Source organism: Camelus dromedarius, chromosome 24 (genome assembly GCF_036321535.1).
Source record: "Camelus dromedarius isolate mCamDro1 chromosome 24, mCamDro1.pat, whole genome shotgun sequence".
Classification (NCBI taxonomy): domain Eukaryota; kingdom Metazoa; phylum Chordata; class Mammalia; order Artiodactyla; family Camelidae; genus Camelus; species Camelus dromedarius.
Genome location: NC_087459.1, coordinates 14,388,682 through 14,408,412, shown reverse-complemented (window position 1 = coordinate 14,408,412; position 19,731 = coordinate 14,388,682). Strand labels below are relative to the sequence as shown.

Sequence of the window (19,731 nt, the reverse complement as noted above, 5' to 3'; positions counted from 1 at the left end):
CAGGAGGTGTCACAGGCTCAAGAGAAACAGAACCAACTCTGGAGTCTTTTGAAGTTAGAAATTAGGATGAACGTGAACTGGAGGTCAGGGAGTTAATCTAGAATCTCTCAGCCCAGGGGCGACACGTCAGCACTGGGTCCCTACCCGTTTTCAGACGGGGCTGGGGCTGTTTTAGAATAGCTTGCAACCTTCCAGAACAGGACTTCTGGAATGGACTGAATGTTTCTGTGCCCCCGAAATTCACAGGTTGAAATCCTAACCCCCAATATGACAGTGTTAGGAGGTGGGGCCACTGGGAGGTGACTGGGACGTGAGGGTGGGGTCCTCATGAATGGAATTAGTGCCCTTATAGAAGGGACCCTGGAGAGCTCCCACACCTCTTCCGCCTTGTGAGGACACGGTGAGAACTGTCAGTAGGCAGTCTGCAACCCGGAAGAGGGCTCTCACCTGACCACGCTGGCACCCTGGTCTAGGGCTTCTGGCCACCAGAACTATGAGAAGTAAATTTCTGTTGCTTATGAGCTGTCCTTTTTATTGTACTTTGCTTTAGCACCCTAAAGCAGCTTCCCACCCTGAGGTCTGAAAAGTGCTGACAAGACTTCCCAGAGCTTTTCAAATATTTCCAAAACCCAGTGGGCAATGCTGAGTCCCAAGCATTTGGTCATGATGGCGCTCAGTGTAGGGGGCTGGGGCAAATCCAACAGAAGCCCTGGCTGTCTGTCTTTGAGATCCCTGGAATTTTTGGTGTCAGTGATGAGGGCAATGCTGTCTGTCAGTGAATCATAAAACACTACTCAAAATTAGAAAAGGGATTCTTGGTGATGAAAAGTTACCACAGGATAGCTGACTGTGGAGGATCTGTCAAAAGCCAGCATATACCATTGTGTATGTTACACACTGTACAACTCTAGGGGGCACCATCGATATTGTGGGTATGAGAGGTTTGTATTTTTTTAAATAACATTTTTCTGGAAAATGGCAATAAAGTGTCTTGTTCTAACAAAATCAGTATATCGTGATGATTTTATGACCAGTGGGAGCCAAATGTCTTGAGGAAGAACAGTCTTTCTTATTTGCACCTTTAAAGACGCCGTATAGCATTGTGCATCTATTCCACACAACCTCCATGCAGACTGGAGGGAACCAGGGGCCCTGCTATGACAGCAAGGTCCCTGGTGGCTGACACAGTTCCCCATCTTCCTCTGAATGTATTGGAGGATGATGCATTGAACTTCGCATCCCTTTGCCAAAAATTCAGCATCCACTTTGCTCCAAAGGCTAGAGCCAGCCCCTACCTTTTCCAGGGATTTTTTTTCTCCTGGATACTCACCTCAGCAGGAAGCAGGGTGTAGGAGTAGAACTGTTTCATTTTGGTCACCAGATCGTCTGTGGAGAACGTCACATACTCAACAAACTTCCGGTTTAGCAGGAACCAATCTGAGCCGCCATCCACGGCAATGCCCTCTGGGATCCGCCGGTCCCCCAGGCGCCACATGTGGGCATCACACTCCAGGAAGAGCCGGTCCAGGCCCTGTTTCCGGATGAACCTGAGCAAGACAAAGGAGTGCTCAGCTGTGAAAGAGCTTCCCTCGGAGTCCAAAGGAAATGGCACAATCACAGCAATAAAGGCATTTATTGAGCACTTACTGTGTGCTAGGTACTGAGCTGGGGCTCTGTGTGTAGTTTGCCCCTTGATCTTACCAGTGAGGCTGGTCTCTATAACCCTGTGAGGCAGGTACTCTTAACTATGCTCATTTTACAGATGAGGACACTGATGCTTGGAGAGTTTAGGAGACTTGCCCAGCACAATTAGACGGCAGTGATCACCTGCTACATCTACTTCCTCTTTAGAGAACTTCTGAGATCAGCTTTTCATGCCACGGATGCCTTGGCAGTTTGGTGAATACAGCCAACGGACCCTTATCTCAGAACAATGCTTTTTTTAAAATTTATTTTTTTATAATTAATTAATTGAAATATAGTTGATTTACAATATTGTGTTAGTTTCAGATGTACAGCAAAGTGATTCAGTTATATACACATACATATATAAATATATTTTTTCAGGTTCTTTTCCTTTATAGGCTATTACAAGATACTGAATATAGTTCCTTGTGCTTCACACTAAATCCTGCAGTGTTTATCTATTTTATATATAGCAGTGTGTATCTGTTAATCCCATACTCCTAAATTTATCCCATTGCAGAATACTACTTTTAATGCATACAACAAAAATACACAGTTACAAAATATTTAAAAAAAAACACCATAGTTACGATATAGCACTTCATGATTACAAATTAAACAGAGGATTACAAAATGTTTTTTAACACCAAATTTATGATAATTACATGTGTTTCCTCTTTAACATACTTAATAACAAGATCTTGTAGTGGGTCTAAAAACTACTGTAATTTGGAAGAAGGAGTGAGCATAAATGATAGTTAGAGGCATATATATCAACTATGATGCGATTTGAAAAGATGTGATTCCTAACAGTTACTGTTAACACTACTGTGGTTTGCGACCCTGCATTTAGCTAAATTTCAGTTACATTTTAGGGAAAATAAAGATAATTTTCTTCCTGTTCAAAGACGTGGACCCTCTGAATTCTTTCCATGAACCTCAGATTAATAACTCCTGCTCTAGGACACACACACACACACACACACACACATTTTGCAAAGCAGGCGGGGCGGAATTGGCATTTCTTATTTGGTAGAGGTAGAAATCAAAGGTCCAAGAGCTGGTAAGCTGGATGTGTTGGGAGGGTGGACAGACCTAGAGCCAAGCTTTCTGGCCCAAATTCTCAGTTCATTTGCAGTTGGCATTAATTTCACATCTATTATGTGCCAGGCATGTGCTGGCACTGGTGGGGGGCAGGAAGGAGTAAGGATGATCTCTGCTCTTCAGGAGCTGGTTATCTTATTAGGAGTTTGTGTCTACAGGTCTCCTCACCCAGGGGTCTTGCTGCTCTTCCAGCTCACACAACATAAAATCGATCATTTGAAGGTGTACAATTCCATGGCACTAGTTCATTCACAATGCTGTGCAATCATCATCTCTATCTAGTTTCAAAATATTGTATCACCTCCAGAGAAGACCCCCCATAGCCATAAGCAGTTACTTTCCATTCCCCCTTCCCTCCAGCCCCTGGTTGGATCCATCTGTAGATTTACCTATTCTGGATATTTCATACACATAGTATCACACAATATCTGGCCTCTTCCATCAAGCATCATGTTTTCAAGGTTCCTCCACACTGTAGCACATATTGGTGCTTCATTTCCTTGTTTCTGTCTGCCCAGCACCCATTCCTTATTTTGCTGGGAACCACACATTGATTTTATTTTGGACAGTCGCTCACCCTCAGCTCTCAGTTCACTTGGGTTTGCCTCATCCTCAGCACTAGGGCTAGGCACAGGATCCAGCCTGGTGAATCATTTCACCTGGCTGGCTGCCATAACTGCTTCAGGTTTGGGTGAGCAACTCAAGTTGAGTCTGTGATTGGATTTTGGACATTTACTGGAACTACCAGGAAAGAGTGCTTTTCTAGGGGATTTTTGTTCGAGAGAATGTAAGCTGAGAGTTGCTGGCAGCCGTCTTGTCACCATGAGTATAGAAGCTGTCTGATCATGGAGGTAACACAGAAGAGACGAGAGAAAAGAGAGAGGGGGAAATGAGAGGGAGAGAGGGAGGAAGCGAAAGGCAGAGAGACAGACAGACAGACAAAGCCTTGATGACTCTGCTTGAGTCTGAACTGCTTGTAACTGAATCTTGCAGTCCTTGACTCACCCCCAGACTTGTTGGTAATGTGCTTAAGGTATTTTGAGAAGGGATTCTGTCACTTGCATTTGAGAAAGTCCTGACTAATACGTTCCTGAATGATTTTAACTTTATCACCACTCTGATGGATGCAAACATTCTTAGTCTCCAGGTAGGGCAGGTAGCCATGGTTTTGGCACATTAATGCCACCTCTTCCACTAAGCTAGTCCGCATCCCCTGCTATGTGTCTAGAGGTCTTTGTGGCTCCACGGCAGTCCTCATCACAGTCGTCACATTAAAGTTACCTGTCTCCTCCCATGCAGATGCTGTTCTCACTAGAACTGACCCCAGCTTCCTCCTCTCTGTCCACCTTACAGGTCCTGGAACAGTGCAAGGCAACTGCTCAGGAAAGGTCTATCTTGATAATCAAACATCAGGATAGAGACGCCGGAGACAGTCCCACCCTGCTGGTCACGCTGAATTCTAGAAAGAATCTCTCCCACTGGGTCTGCCTCAATCCACTGGAGGGAACTGCTTGAAACCTCTCTAGTAAGCCCATAGCCCAAGCACTTTCTTCTGCATAAATAGAGGATCTGCCCCTAGACACTGGTCACCCACTGAGCACAATGATGCAATACATTCAACTCTTAGCAAAACTGATGACAGTGTAATAAAGATAATGATGACAACGATGCTGGTGGTGAACAGACTTAATTCTGCTGAAATGTGCTTTTCACCTACATCGTAGTGTGGCTGTACCAAAAACCACTTGGGTGACTTTGGAAAGTGATGACCTTGACTCAGTTTCCCCCATGGGAAACTGACAAAGTTGGGCTAGGTCTAGGTTGTAAAATTAAATGCCTGCAGGGGTCAGACAAATGACATAAATGTGTGAGGTGGGCTGAGTGTAAGATAACAGTAGGTGGAGTCAGCAAAGAAGTACAGAATGCATTTTCTGAAAAGCACGCAAATTCCTTAAAAAAAAAAGTATTTCTGGCTAAAAAAGGCATAACCTTAGGCTGAATCCAGCCCATAGACCACCGGTCATAATAACTGTGAGTTGGGTAATCTCTAAGGTAATTTTCCAGCTGTGACATTCTCTGAGTCACTCTGTTAAACCCAGGAAGAGGGTGTGGGCAGGCATTAGATGGATGAACAGAAGCCCAGTGAAGGCTGACAACTTTTCTGAGGACACACACAAGGGCAGAAGCCAACCAGAAGACTCAGGTGTCTAGCATCCCTGGTCCTGTTTTTTCCCTAACACATATTTTCAAGTGTAAAACCCAAACTTGTTAGCGAAGCCATGTTTTCTCTGGAGAGTGACTTAAAGAAGGGTTTTCAATATAGTCAGACAGCCCCCACTGACACCAAACTTGGCTCTAACTGATCCATTCAAGGAAGCCACTGAATTTGGGAAAATAAAATCCCACCTCGACTCTGGCTGGTGCCAATGATACGATAATGTCCAGTGGGTGCACTTAACCACACTTAAAACTTTAAATTTTAGATACTTTGTATCACAACTTACACGGTAATCAAGACCAACCGAGAGCAAGAGAGAGAAAAAATGCAGATAGGAAGACTTGCAGAAACTTTTCTTTCCATGGACCAGCTTTTTCATTTCATGTTCCATTAGATGGGATAGCAGCATCGTCTTGCAATTTTAATGTGATGTCCCAGACCACAATATCTAAATACAATATTTATGCAGTAATCTCCAAAATGAAATATTCACAGGGTTGAGAGATTGTCTGCTGTATTTACTGCCTTCGAACGCTGATAACCTGCAAATGCGTGCTTTGGTTAATTATGAGTAAATAGAGACAAAAGACTGCCCAGGTCTCAGAAACGTTCCTGGGTTGAAAGGGGCTATCAGGAACTTAGGTCTGGATGGAGAGAGGGTAGCAGAGGCCCAGGGTCTGGATATCTAGCAGGTGAAAAGAATCAGCTGTTTGGACAGTGATTTGCTCTTTTTTCTTCTTCTTCTTCTCTGTGAATTTACATACTTTGAAAAGGTAAAGGTTGGAAAGCAAGGTAAGTTAGAAAACACCTGAATCTTCTCATCAGTGCTAGCTCACCAGGAAAAGGTGCACAGCTCTCGCCTGAGGGGTGGAGGGAAGATTTGCAGCAATGGACCCAGTACACAGAAGGTGACCAATGATGCCGTCCTCCCTTCGGCTGCATTTACAGTTGACCTGGTTACCTGGGAAAACTGGGGTCAACAGGTGGCACCATAGAAGAACAGACACAACGAGGATCTGGTACCTATCGTGCCTCTGCTTTCACTGACTGTGAGATGTGGGGCTGCCTTACCCTCTCTAAATGCCTCATTTCCTCATCCTCACCTGTAGGATGAGCCCCACAACACTTGTCCTGGCAACCCCCCAGATCAGCTACAAAAGGGTAGTGAATGATGTTACAAAGGTCCTTGCAAAGTGTTTAGCAAGGAATCCTCACCCAGGCAGCATCATCAATTCCTTCTTCCATGGAGATAACATCCCTCCTCCATCCTCTTTTTGAATTTTATTTTCCTCCACAGGACCTTTCACTTTCTAATACAATACACAAAGTATTTATTTAGTGTATCGTCTATTTCTACTACTAGACACAAGCCCCAGGAAGGCAGAGATTTTTGTCTATTTTTGTACATGGCTGTATCTCTAGTGCCCAGAACAGTACCTAGCATACAGCTAGTGCTCAATAAATACTTACTGAGTGAATGAATACAGGGAAGAGGAACAGCTATGCCTTTCATGCAGTCAGGAAGTAGCTGCCATTAGTTAACCAGGTAGCAGATTCTAACACACATTTAACAAATGAAGGAGCTTAATCATAGGTTAAGTCATTTTTTCCAAAGTCACATAGCTAACAGGCCTGGACTTGAATCCAACAAGTGCTTATCTATTCTGCCATTCTTCCTCCCAATTCACCAAGGTCCCCTCCAAAAGGACCCAAATGAAAGCTCTGAGAACTTCTACTTCCTTAAAAAGACTCTGCCCAGATATGAGTGACCCCAGAGAAAATGGCTCATTGCTGGCTGGAAGAGGCTTTCTGTCAGACCTCACAAGGACTTCTGTCTTCAGAACAGGCTACTTAAAGGCAAAGGTGGAATCATTTGCATTCGATTTTGCCTCCTGGGCTCTCAGGGATGGGTGGTTTGCCTTCCTGAGATTTTTCTCTACTGGTACCCTATGGGACAAAGTCATAGCTAAATATGGTTCTACTGGGATGTCACAGGGACCAAATCTACTCAGTTGAGCATCAAAGGAAATCAGATGGGGGGTGATGAGGGGTCCTGGATCTCCCCTACTGAGAAGAGGTCAGTTAAGAAAGTATCTGTAGCCTTTGGAAATGGTCTCAGAAAAGACAGATGATGAAGAAGTCTCTCAACTCAGTTAATTCCCTGGCTATGATCTCAGCATATTTATCAATTGTGGAATTATTCCAGAACTGTCTTGTCCTATAATGAATTCTGAAAGGAAGAACTCTGCCCCTCAGATTTCACAGCATGTTTGAGCAAGAAGGAATCTCAGCAATCAGCTAATATAACTAATTCTATAGATTAAAAAAAAAAAAACCAACACACTGAGACCCAGAGAAGATATATGATCCAAAGTCATTCAAATTCACATAGTCTAGAAAAAATCTCCTCTTCTCTTTTCCTGTCCAGTGATCTATCACTGAATCCATATCACTCCTTTAGCATAAGTACAACCTAGGCATTTTAGCTTAAAAATAAAGTAATAGAACAAAGCATGAAAACACAATGTGTGAAATCAGCCATCTATGTGAATGGACTCACAAAACAGCCATGTGACACAGGGGCCAAGCCTTGGGTTCTGAAGCCAGAATATTTGGCACAAGTCCTAGATCTGCCAGTAACCTTGGGTGACCTGATTATGTGATGCCTCAGTTTCTTACATGGAAAATGGTGATCATCATAATCTCTGCCTCAGAGAGTTTAAATGAGATTATATTTTATACGGAGAGAGCTCAGCATAGTGCTCAGCACTTAGTAAGTGCTTAATAAATGTTCACTAAAATGCTTACCATTTTTTCCTCATCAAGCTAGAAAATTAAAATTTCTCTCTCTCCTCCTCTCTCTTCTGGGATTTGGTAGGTGAGCACATGCAGGGCACCTCCAAGGCAAAGGAGAAACCCTCTATGCTTTGAAAAATAATGACATTTCAGCACCAAGGACAGAAGCCCAAAGCCCTCAACAATGAAATTGTCTCCTTTAGTTATTTTATTTTATTTAAAATTTTTACAAGGTCCTTTTTTCTCTTTTTTGTTTGTTTTTTTTTTTTGTCGTTGTTGTGGGGAGAGTTGAGTCGGTCTATCTATCTATCTATCTATCTATCTATCTATCTATCTATCTATCTTAATGGAGGTACTGGGGAATGAGCTCAGGATCTCATGCATGCTAAGCACGCGCTCTACCACTGAGCTAGACCCTTCCTTCCTGCAATTATTTTAGTTAATCAATGCCCATGGTTGTGGTGGGAGAGGTGACAAGCATCACAGGCATCTGGATTCTGTCTGAGAACAACAAATACAAAACCCTCTTTCCAAGGCACAAGTCAGGATTCACGTCACTGGATTCCTAGTTTGGTGGCTCTGCTGGCCATTTCTCATATGCTCAGGGTGAGTTGTGCTGTTCCTTGACTTGGGCTGGAGTCAGTTGTCAGGCCCTATTCTGCAGTAGTTGGAAGAGCAAAAGGGTTTGGGGCATCTGCTCATTCAGCAGCTCTAGAGAGCACTTCAGAGTCCCAGGTCTCTGTGTTGAGAATATGGTTGTGAAGAAGACGGACATCATCCCTGCCCTTCTCGCTCTTCTAGGATAAGAGATCAAACACAGAAATAATAACATCTATTGAGCACCTGCTACTTTCTGGGTCCTGCTCCTCACACATAATGTATATTCTCTCATTTAGTCTTCTCCACAACCCTGAAGGTGCATTTTACAAATGAAGAAACAAAGGCACAGGGAGGTTAAGTAATTTTCCCAAGGTCACACAGCTGGTTAGTGGCAGGGGAGGGATTCAAACCTCAGCAGTCAGGCTCTGGATTCCACACTCTTAGTCACAAGGCTATAACACTACTTTAATAAATAAGTAGGCAGAAAGAGCTACAAAACATATTAATATAAAATTATAGTTTGTGCAAAAGTCCAGATGAATGAAAAGAGGCTAAGGTGGTGGGAGTGAGATTTTAAGGGAGACGCTCAGCTTCACTGCCTCAATCAAGAGGAGACCAATCACAGAAGAGGCAGACTCTGGCCTGACTGGTGGAAGGACCGTATCACTTGTAAGTACATGTGGTCTGGACAGGGCAGGAAATTCCATGATGAACATGCTTAGGGAATCAGTGTAGCACAGTGGCTAGGAGTGCAGACTCTGGAGCCAGACTGCCTAGGTTCAAGTCTGTTTCCCCGCTTCCAAGCTGTGGGCTATTTAATCTCTTTAGCCTCAGTGTCCTCATCTGGAAAGTGGCCGTGATAATGACTGCATTTACAGCATGGGATTGTTGTGAGAATTGAAAGAATTATTATCTGTAAAGCATTTGGGACAGTCCCTGGCACACAGTACACCCTACACACATAACTACCATTACACATGCCCTGTACAAAGAAAGCTCACTTGGATTGGACATCCAAGAAGGGAAGAAAAACCAGCCTGTGCAGAAATGCAGAGTCAGGGGCCCAAATCTTGAAATTAAGAGTCCCTGCTCAGTGGCCTGTGCTCTTCACAGCAGTCAGGGCCCCAATCACCTTGCACATTCAAGAGTCTACAGGTCCATCAAGGGCTAATTGATTTTCCATATTGTGCACATATCTAAAAACAATGCCCACTGCCTTCTGTTCTGATTATAAAAGTAATGCATGCCCTCCATAGAAGGCATGGAACACAAAAGGAAAGCAAAGAAGAAAATAATAGTCAAACTCTCTATGTCAGAGATGACACCGTGCATGTACTTTTCTTGTAGTCTTTGGTCTGACTTCGACCTGCATTGTTTTGAAAAAGTAAAAGTTCTAGACTTGACCTCAAAACCCATGCAGCCCAGAGAGTGCATGTGTACACAGCTTGGTGTGGGTGCCTGTGTGAGGCTAAGCTTTATTTTGACATGGCTGCCATAACTGGATTAAATAAAGTGAACATGCAAACAGTAATAAACTCATTGGTTGGGTTTAAGAAAAGCGAGAGGGAAATGAAATCTGCTTTCCCCATTGGAGATGTGATATTAATTATCTCCTCCCATCAATCACGATGCTACAAGACAGATGGGGAGACAGGTCTTCTCCTGATAAGCAAGTTGGCACTGAAGAGCCTCTGGAAAGCAGATTTGCTTGGAGGAGGTTCCTGGCCAGGCTCTCGATGGGTTTGCCAACTTTTGGTTAAACAGTTGCCTGTTTATACATCAAGGGAGGTTTGGGCCTGAAGATTAGTTCAGTGTCAGAAAGAAGAAGCTACGGGAGCTGCTTGGCTGCCATTCTGGTGCCCAGTGTGGGGGGTGCCACCTCTAACAGGTGGGTCTCAAACCTCGGAACAGGAGGAAACTTGCTTCTGTTACTTCTGACCTGAGAGCTGGGATCCCTCCTAGCTTCCTTCCAGTTTAGCCTTCTTGCATCTGAAGCGCTTGTTGTTTCTCTAAGAGTTGTAGAAAGTGCTTCTAAAGTGTTAATCATTTGTACGCATACCACCTGCAAGATTTTTTCTTTCATTGTCACCATCACCACCATCACCATCAGCACCATCATCAACTTAATATGCACAACTATCTATACCGAGAGTTTATCCATATATTCGTTCATTCAATTCTTGCAGCAGTTCTATGAGATTGGTCTTATCATCATTATGCCCATTTTACAGATGATGAAACTAAGGACAAGTGATTGACGTAACTTACCTAAGGTCACACAACTAGTGAGTGCTTAGCATGTGAACCCTGGCAGTCTGGCTCCAGAATTCTTAACTGCTATGCTATTGGCCTTATGAAGTCTATATGAGAATTCCCTTACTATTGTTTCTAAACCAATTTTAGATAGCTTCAACTGTTTTTTTTTTTTGAAAATTTACTCCTAATATTCATGAAGTCATGGATTAGATGGGTTAATTATATAAATTTTTGTTGATACACATAAAATCAACTCTCCCATGATGCCCATTTATGAACTACCCAAAATAATCTCACATATAGATTCATGATCTCACTGGTATATCCTGAATACATTTTGGGATCAGCTGACTCCAGAAAGTAGAGGAAGAACCAATTTCCCTTCTCCACTCATTTAAAAAAATGATTCTGCTTAAAACTAGCAGAATTTTGCTCTTTTATCCACACACTCCAAGAAAATAAAACTACAGGTCCTCTCAGATGCAGTCACTAATCATAAAAGAACACAGGCCTTAAAAGTCAGACCTAACCAGGTTCCAATCCCACCTGTGCTGTTCACTAGTTGTGGGACTTGAACAAGCTAAAGTAACTTTCCAAGTCTCAGTTGTACTCATCTCTAAAATGGGATAACACACTTGGAAGCACCTGGCACGGTGCATCCTGTGGTCAGTGAGGATTCTCAGTCCTCCACAATCCTCACATCGCTGTCCGGATCTTACAAAGATGAGAACACGGAGGATGGCGAGTCAAAGCCATTGGTCTGAGTCCCATGGCTGTCACATGGTGGAGCTGGCCCTTTGACACAGGTGGCTGGACCCCAATGTCTGTGCTCTCAGCACTACACCACACTGTGCCCCAGGGCTAAGCACTGGGGCCCTGGTGACCTTGAATTATTTGGAGAATTTAAAACAACTAAGGCTGGAAAAGTCCCTGAGGAAACTCTAATCCGGCTGAGATTAATGATTGATCCTTTCCATTTCCCGGTAAGGAGACTGTCCCCACATACTGAGACTTGATCAAGTTGCCGAGATTTGGGTAACTTCTCTGAGGCTCCCTGAGCAGAAGCCAGGAGTTCCTGGCGATATTTGCTAAGCCCCACTCATTTGGGCTGCGAGCAGACTTCAGGACAGCTGCTTCTGCTAGCCGTGCCGAGGTTATCTGGGAAAAGGATAACTGTGCTACTGGTCTTTTAATATATCTAGTCACCTCATTTTTGGAGGAAAGCAGGGAAATACAGTGAACACGACACTCCCCTTCATTTAATTACAGGAACAGTCAGGATCAATTTGGCAGCTATTAAAATACTAGTTTGCCTCTATGCCATGTCTTAGCAGCGGGAGCTGGAAGTCCAAATCGGCTGCTAAAGGCTGGGGATGGAGACAGAAGGTCAAAACTGCTGTTAGGAACCAAGTGGAATTAACAGTAGAAGCACCCTGCGGCCTATTTTGTATCTCACTGCTTGCTCTGGTCCCTCCCCATCTCTCTGTCTTTTAAGCCCTCTGTCTCTGTCACCTTGTCTTTTGCAAGGGCTGGGCCCGAAGTATGGACAACCAGAATGTGAGGGGACTTGGAGACCATCTCATCCAGTCCTTTCATTTTTCAAAGGGAGAAAATGAAGCCCAGAGAAGCAGAGCTGCTTCCTCAAAGCCACTCAGTGGATTGAAGGAAAGCAGGACCAGAATGCAGAGAGGATGTATCATGCAGGGATTCTGAGCTGGGGCTCGGGGGACACAGTCATCTGGGTCTGAGTCCTAGCCCTGCCCTTGTTGAGCAAGTTTAAGCAAGTTACTTCTCTGAGTCTCCGTTTCCTTATCCGTAAAATGAGGCTAATACATTGAGAAGGGTCACCATCTGGAGGCAGAAAAGTAAACCAACACAAAAGAAAAGAGAACTAACAGAAGTTAAGTTAATGAGTGAGGATGGTCAAAGGTACAAACTTCCAGTTATAAAATAAAAAAGTCCTGGTGAAGTAATGGACTGCATGGTGACCATAGCTAATAATACTGTATTGTTTGGAATACTACTCAGCCATAAAAAAGAATAAAATAATGCCATTTGCAGCAACATGAATGGACCTGGCGATTGTCATTCTAAGTAAACTAAGCCAGAAAGAGAAAAAAAAATACCATATGATATCACTCATATGTGGAATCTAAAAAAAGAAAAAAGAAGACACTAATGAACTCATCTACAAAACAGAAACAGACTCACAGACATAGTAAACAATCTTATGGTTACCTGTGGGAAAGGAGGTGGGAAGGGATAAATTGGGAGATCAAGATTTGCAAATATTAACTACTATATATATAAAATAGATAAAAAACAAATTTCTTCTGTATAGCACAGGGAACTATATTATATCTTGTAGTAACCCATAATTTGCTAAGATCTTAAAAGTTCTCATAACAAGAAAAAAAGTAACTATGGGTGGTGATGGATGTTAGCAAGACTTACTGTGGTGGTCATTTTACAATATATACATATACTGACTTGTTACACTGTACACCTGAAACTAACAACATATATGTCAATTACATCTCAATTAAAAAATTACAGTCACTGAACTGCTTGGCTATTTGATGTGATGTGTTTATTTTACTTTAAACACTTTCCAGGGAGAATAAGAAATAATTAAACAGTCAAAAAAAAAAAAACCCAAAACTAACAAAGTCTGGGTTTGATGATGTCATTAGAACTGCTTGATTCAGCCATGTCTGAAGTCAGATACTAATGTTTTAGCTGAATTAGCCGGTATCTTCCTTCATCTCTTAAGAGGTTTGAGCTAGGTTTCTGTCGTTTCCCACCAAAAAGAGTCCTTCCTAACACACCACCAGTGCAAAACCACAGCTAAGCCCTGCACAGTCTGCACACTTGTTGGAGGGAAGTAAAAGCAATGTCTCCTTGGCCTGAGCCTTTACCCTGTCCTTTATGCTGTGCCACTGGGGTACCACCTGTCAACTGCACATCAAGTACACAGGATACCCTCCCATGTCCGGAGGCACAATTCTGGCCCATACACCATCTATTTTTTTGTCCCACCAGTAATATTGTAGTCTAATGTTTAGCATAGCAATGACATCACCACCACCATCATCATCACCATCACCACAGGGCATTTATCATGTGCTCAATGCTTTATATACAACATCTCATTTAATCCTTTCAACAATCTCATAAGTATAAGTCTATTAATATTTCCATTGTATAGATAAAGGAACAGGCTCAGAGAGGTTAAGTCATCTGTCCAATGCAACACAGCCAAGACATGGTTGATCAGAACCCCAACCGAATAGGGATAATCTCAAAACCTCAGGATTTTAACCTCTGTGTTGTACCCAGTTCCTAGCACAAAGACTGGAAATAGTAGACAGAGAATAAATACTGAGTAGGCTGATAACAACAATACTAGGGTGGATGTAATTCAGACACAAGTCTATCAACTTACAGTGGATTCCTTTCTCATGATGTGATTTTGCACAAAAAAATGTATCATAAAGTTACGTAGAAGGGAAGAAGGGTCTTCATTCTCTACCTAAAGGTGGAGAAGCCAATATCTGGGTTAGCTCTGATAACTAACCACCTCAGTGGAATCTTGTTCAGCTCCACCCCACTTCCGTGGGCTTTGGAGACAGAGAACTGGGTTCAAATCCTAGCACTTACCAGCTGTGTAACTTTGGGAAAATCATTTAGGCTCCCAAAGACCCCCTTTCTTCTCCTGACAAATGGAGATAATAGTTCTTATTTTTGCATTGAGTGGCTGTAAGAAGGAAACTGGATCCTGTGGGAAAAGGGCCCAGCAGAATGATGGGCACTTAGTAGGAACACAACACACTATATGACTATAATTCTTCTTTTTTATCCACCCAGGCCTCTTCAACTTAGCAGCTGGAACACGCTGCACTGATCTGTGCTAATTTCCAGAGCATCTTCAAGTCTGTGGACTCCCTTCACATGGGAAGAATGCAGGCTGTCAGTAGGACAGGAACAACCTATCAATAGACAGCTGGATAAAATCGAAGTTAAAATTAAGAAAACGATACAGCACAAGGGTTCTGAGGTTGCTGCTTTTTTTTTTCTTTTTTACGGAGGTACTGGGAATTGAACCCAGGACCTCATGCGTGCTAAGCACTTGCTCTACCAGAGTTATAACCCCCCATGCCTGAGGTTGCTTCTTTAAAGCTCAGGAAGTGGAGCCCACTGCTTGCTTTGTCCCTCCCTGCTTTGGATATCCGAGTAAACCGAATCACAGAGCCAGACAAAACCTCCATCAGCAGAGGCAGAGAACACCATGGCAGAGACTGCAAACTGAAATGCCAGTGGGGCCAGGTAGGGGAAGGGGCAGTGATGACTGCAGGGGCCTGTGGAGCATGGGCTTTGTCTAAGATCCAGATGATAACGCCATGAGAATATGCAGGCATAGGTAGTGGACCTCTGGATCTTTTAAGATGAGCCAGAAATCTGAATTTCCCTGGGAAGTTTTGCGATTTTTCAAATGGGGCTATTAATTTTCAAATGAAGTACCTGAATTAAACAAAACAAAACAAAACTAGCACAAGGGCCAAACAAAACACATTAACAAGCTAAAATTATCCCATGAGCCGCCACATTAAGCTCTGAGTACAATGCTAGAAAAAGGCTCTAAGATGGCAGAGTGATCTGGGGCGGGTTTTTAATGGTGTTTTCTGTCTGGATGGTGAAGGGGATCACGTGATCTCTCCTACAGAGGGCGCTCAAGACTGTATCCCTTCTAGTGACCACTGGCCATGGAGATTTAGAATCAGCTCAAAGAGGGTGATGCTGTTTGGCTTCACTGAGTTTAAGCAAGAGAAGTGCAATGGATCCAGGTTGGGCTTCCAGGTGCCTCAAATCCCTGCCAATGTCTTGGGCAGCAAGAGTGAGGGCACAAGGCTGGGAGTGAGGATATTTGAGTTCAACTCCATGTTGACATGAGACTCTTCCACTAGTAAGAAAACTCCATGACAGTGAGGATTTTGTCTTGTTCATCTCTAGAAGGGTACATGGTACATGCATGGCACTAGGTGAACACTTGTTCAGTGACTGCTTGACCAAATGAATGATTGGGGGACATCGCTTAAATTATGGGCCTCAGTCTTCCAATCAATAAAATGGGAATTAAAAATGGCTACCTTACTTTCCTCAAAGGATTGCCATAATGGGAAAATGGATTCATAAAAGTGCTTGGGAAAAAAAGGAGTAAAGGACTATGACATGATGTGATACATTGGCTAGTATCTCTGTTCCCAGCTGGCAGGAGAGACCGCTTCAGATCCTGCAAGAAAGGGCCAAGGCCAACCCATGCCATGCCTCTCCCCCATCCTCAACTCTTCTCTGGCTGCATCAAACCAGCCTGGAAGGAAGCCCCCAAATGATCACTCCGATTTCCATTTCCCTTTTCCATAAGGGTAGGGGGAGGATACACTACCTTGCATTGTCCCGGCCATGTGACTTCAAGAAATTCATATCTCGGTAGCGGGAGAGAAATGCCACCAGCTGGTCGTTTGTCCTGTGGAAACAAACCGAGAGGAAAGTCAGGGTCGTCTAGAGACCATGGAGACTTTGACTCCTGGCTCCCTTCTTTGTCACAGAAACCAGGTCCCCTCCTTCTTTCATGTGTTGCCATCACCAAGCTTACCCCAGTCCACTAAAATGGACTGTTTGTTTGTCTCCTACATACTTCATATGCTGTGAACTCCTTGAGAATACCTCAATGCCAGATACAGAGTAACCTCAGGGCCTTTGCACTTGCTGTGCCTGGGAACTTAAGCCCCAAATCTTCCCACATCTGCTCTTGTCATCCAGGTCTCCTTTCAAATGTCACCTCTTCCAAGAGGCTTTTTTGGCCACCCAACCTGAAGCAGCACCTGCCTCCCCCACCCTCACCCTTATCACATCACTCTGTTTACATCCTAATCTTATCACCAACCTGAAGTGCTGAATTTGTTTACATTAGGATGTAAGCTCCATGAGGACAGAAGTTAATTAAACTTGTTCATCACTGGCACATAGTAGGAGGTACATTAATGTTTGTTGGACGAATGAATGACTCAAGGTGAGATGAGTTTGAACTGACTCCTTCAAATGCATTTTGAGGAATGAATGAATCAATGAATGAATGAACAGATACCAAGTGCTCTACAATCGCTGGGCTACTGATGGAGAGAGCTTTAAGAAATATGAAGTGCGATACAAATGGGTGACATCGTTCCCAGCATTGTTATCCCAAATTTATCGCCATCAGTCCTGGAAGTAGCAGTGCAGTCACAGCTAATCAGCTTGTGCATACAGCTGTGACAGTATTTTAAAAGACAGTCACATGGGTCTCCATCTGCCAGAAATGCAGTCGCCTCTTACGCAGAATAAACCCAAACAGGTAAACGGTGCTGAAGTGACAGCTCCTTTATCACCGGGCTTCTCTGCTCAGGGGTTTTTACTTATAAGGAAAGGGTTAACCATTGTTTCAAATTAGGTAGAAAAGCTGAAGGTGCATTTCTGGGAATAGAATGTAGGCTACACCTTTGGGGGTGGGGGGGGGCAAGTGGGTACCTTAGAAAGCCAAGCCTGGGCTCTAGAAGCAGAAAGGTCTGGGGACAGATCCCAGCTCCACTCCTGACCCAGCTGTGTGTCCTAGAGTAAGTCATCTAACCTCTGAGTGGAGGCCTTCATCTGGCTGCCCTGCACACACTGGGCATATACACTGATGGATAACTGAGTGTACTTATAGGGCACACAGTAGGTGCACAATAAATGCCAGCTGCTCTGCTCTTGGCCTCCCACCACCTCGTCGGGGCCGCCCACCCCTCACCCTCTCCTTCATTTCTTCGCATCACCTGCAGTCGCGCCACTCCGAACCCCTGCTCTCTGACTGGACGACTCCTGTTGACCAACTCATAATTCCAGAGGAGGGGGACTGAGCCGCTAGGTGATGCTGCAGTGGAAAGAGCGCCGCCGACATCCCCGTCCTATTACTGAAACCAACAGCACTTCCTAACTGGCCGTTCTAGCGGCGGCAGGCGCCAGAAAAACCCCGTGCGTCTGCATTACAACGTCAGCCCGGCACCAGCGCAGAAAGCTTGGCCCTGCGGATGCGCGCAGAGGTGAATTCCAGGGACGCAGACAAAAGGCCGAGCCCACGTGTCCGTCCGCACGTGGAGCATCTCCGCAGGCGAGGTGAAGCCCACGCGAGCCTCGCGCCCGGTTACGGGGGGCAGAGAGCCTCTCAAAGTTCCTGGAGAGGTGGAAACTAAGCCCGCCTGTAAAAGAAATGAAAGCAATCTCTCTTTCCAAACCATAAAGAGGCCTGTTCCATCTCCCCGTCTTTGCGGTTCCTATTTAACAACCCTCTCGTTACTCTCTGCGACAGTTCATTATTGTCGTCCTGATGAATGCAGGGACAAGTTAACCTCTGAATGGGTCCCTGGCAGCAGGAATAATAAAGAGGGGCCTCTCAGCGGCGTCGGTAGGAGGATTGAAGGGGCCGGGCCGGGGCTCCCGGGGCCCCCTCTCGCGAAGCCTCAGGCTTCCCAGGGTCAGCGGCCGCGGCTCCATTTGGCAGCCCCAGAAAGCGCCTTTCAGGGCCGCGAGCTGGGGCCATTTTCACATTTACCGCTTCACCGAGTCCCCATCTGACGGGGATGAATAGGCATTTAGCGAATTTACTTAGCGATGCTTCCACATGAAATCTTCTCAAAAGATGACATCTTGGGGGAGGGAGGGCGGAGGAGGAGGGGGCTGCAGATTTCAGGCCAGAGCTTGTGGATAAAGCCGATTTTCAAAGCCCAGCGCCGGGTCCTGGCTTGGCTGGACCAGGAGGGGACCCCTGAGTGGAGAGCTGGCCCTGCAAGCTCAAATCTGTGCCCCCCAGCCCTTCTGCAGGGGAGATGGAATTCAGCTGGGGACCACATTTCCCTATTGTGGCTTGCAGACGCCTGTCGGTAATTGCCTGCATAATATTTAGTTCCCTCCGGATAATTAACAGCTTGTGATCTGTTGTCGTTTTACCCAGTTCCAGTCTCTCTCTGGCTCTCTCCCCCTCACATGCATTTCTCACTCCTTTCCAGTGGACTCACTTGCCCAGTGGTTCCGACAACTCATCACTGGTATCCATCACCTCCCCAATTTCCTTCCACCTTTTGTGGAAATTATCAGAAGACACATCTATGCCAGTCCCTCTGGTTCATGGTGGGGACCCTGGGACTCATCCCTGTAGCCTTTGGAACCACTGGGACATCTTTGTGGAAATAACTCAATAAAAATTTAAGTAAATACTTTATTTTAATAAATACGTTAGTTTTAATGTAAATAAACTTATTGGAAACATGGGAACCTTGGTTGACAGGAATAAATACACATGAATAGTACAATAAATTCCAAAACCACCAGTATTTATGGACTGTTCCACCACACTCTAGGCCCTGGGGCAGATTTTTGCCACAATTTATTGCATTTAATCTTCATTCCCACTTTCCAGATAGGTGACTGAGACTCAGAAAATGCCCATTTAGTGAAAAGTGCAGAACCTGGCTCCAAAAGCCAAAGCTCACCTTCTTCACTACTAGAGGGGCCTTCTGCAAGTGAACGAGCGAATGAGTGAATGAATGAATGAATTCCATCCCAGGGACAGGAGAGAACACACAGGTGCTCCAAGGCCTCCTTATTCAGAGCCTGGCCTTTGGCCTGGCAGCATCACCCACTGCCGTTAGACATGCCACATCACAGGCTCCACCCAGGACCTACTGAGTTAAAATTTGCTGTTTAACAAGACTCCCAGGTGATGTGTGTGCCCTTTAAAGTTTAAGGAGAGCTCCTTTAAGTCAGGCCTGAATATTGGTAGTTAATTCTCTTCCTTTTTCCTTCTTCATCTTCTCCCCATGGTCTCTTGCTGAGAACCCAGACTTCAGCCAAGTTACTTTCATCTCAATAAGCCTCAGGTGTTGGGAGTATTAAATGAAATAATGCATGTGAGACCCGTGCAGGAGCATCCGGCCTGGAGAAAGCCCTCGATAAAGGTTAACTGGTATTTAATAGTATTATTATTGCCATCGTGAACATCA

At 44.5% G+C, this 19,731-nt stretch overlaps 1 protein-coding gene across 3 annotated transcripts in view; it reads right to left on the bottom strand.

Annotated features, from left to right (window-relative positions):
* The window catches only part of XYLT1 (xylosyltransferase 1), a 292,323-nt gene that overhangs the window by 31,332 nt on the left and 241,260 nt on the right, over nucleotides 1-19,731 (bottom strand). For all 3 annotated transcript variants that reach the window (XM_064478475.1, XM_064478477.1, XM_064478476.1), the window contains 2 exons: nucleotides 16,104-16,184; nucleotides 1,331-1,547 (listed from right to left, as the gene is read on the bottom strand). In XM_064478475.1, coding sequence (XP_064334545.1) covers nucleotides 1,331-1,547; nucleotides 16,104-16,184 — 298 coding nt within the window. The remainder of the gene's footprint in view (nucleotides 1-1,330; nucleotides 1,548-16,103; nucleotides 16,185-19,731) is intronic.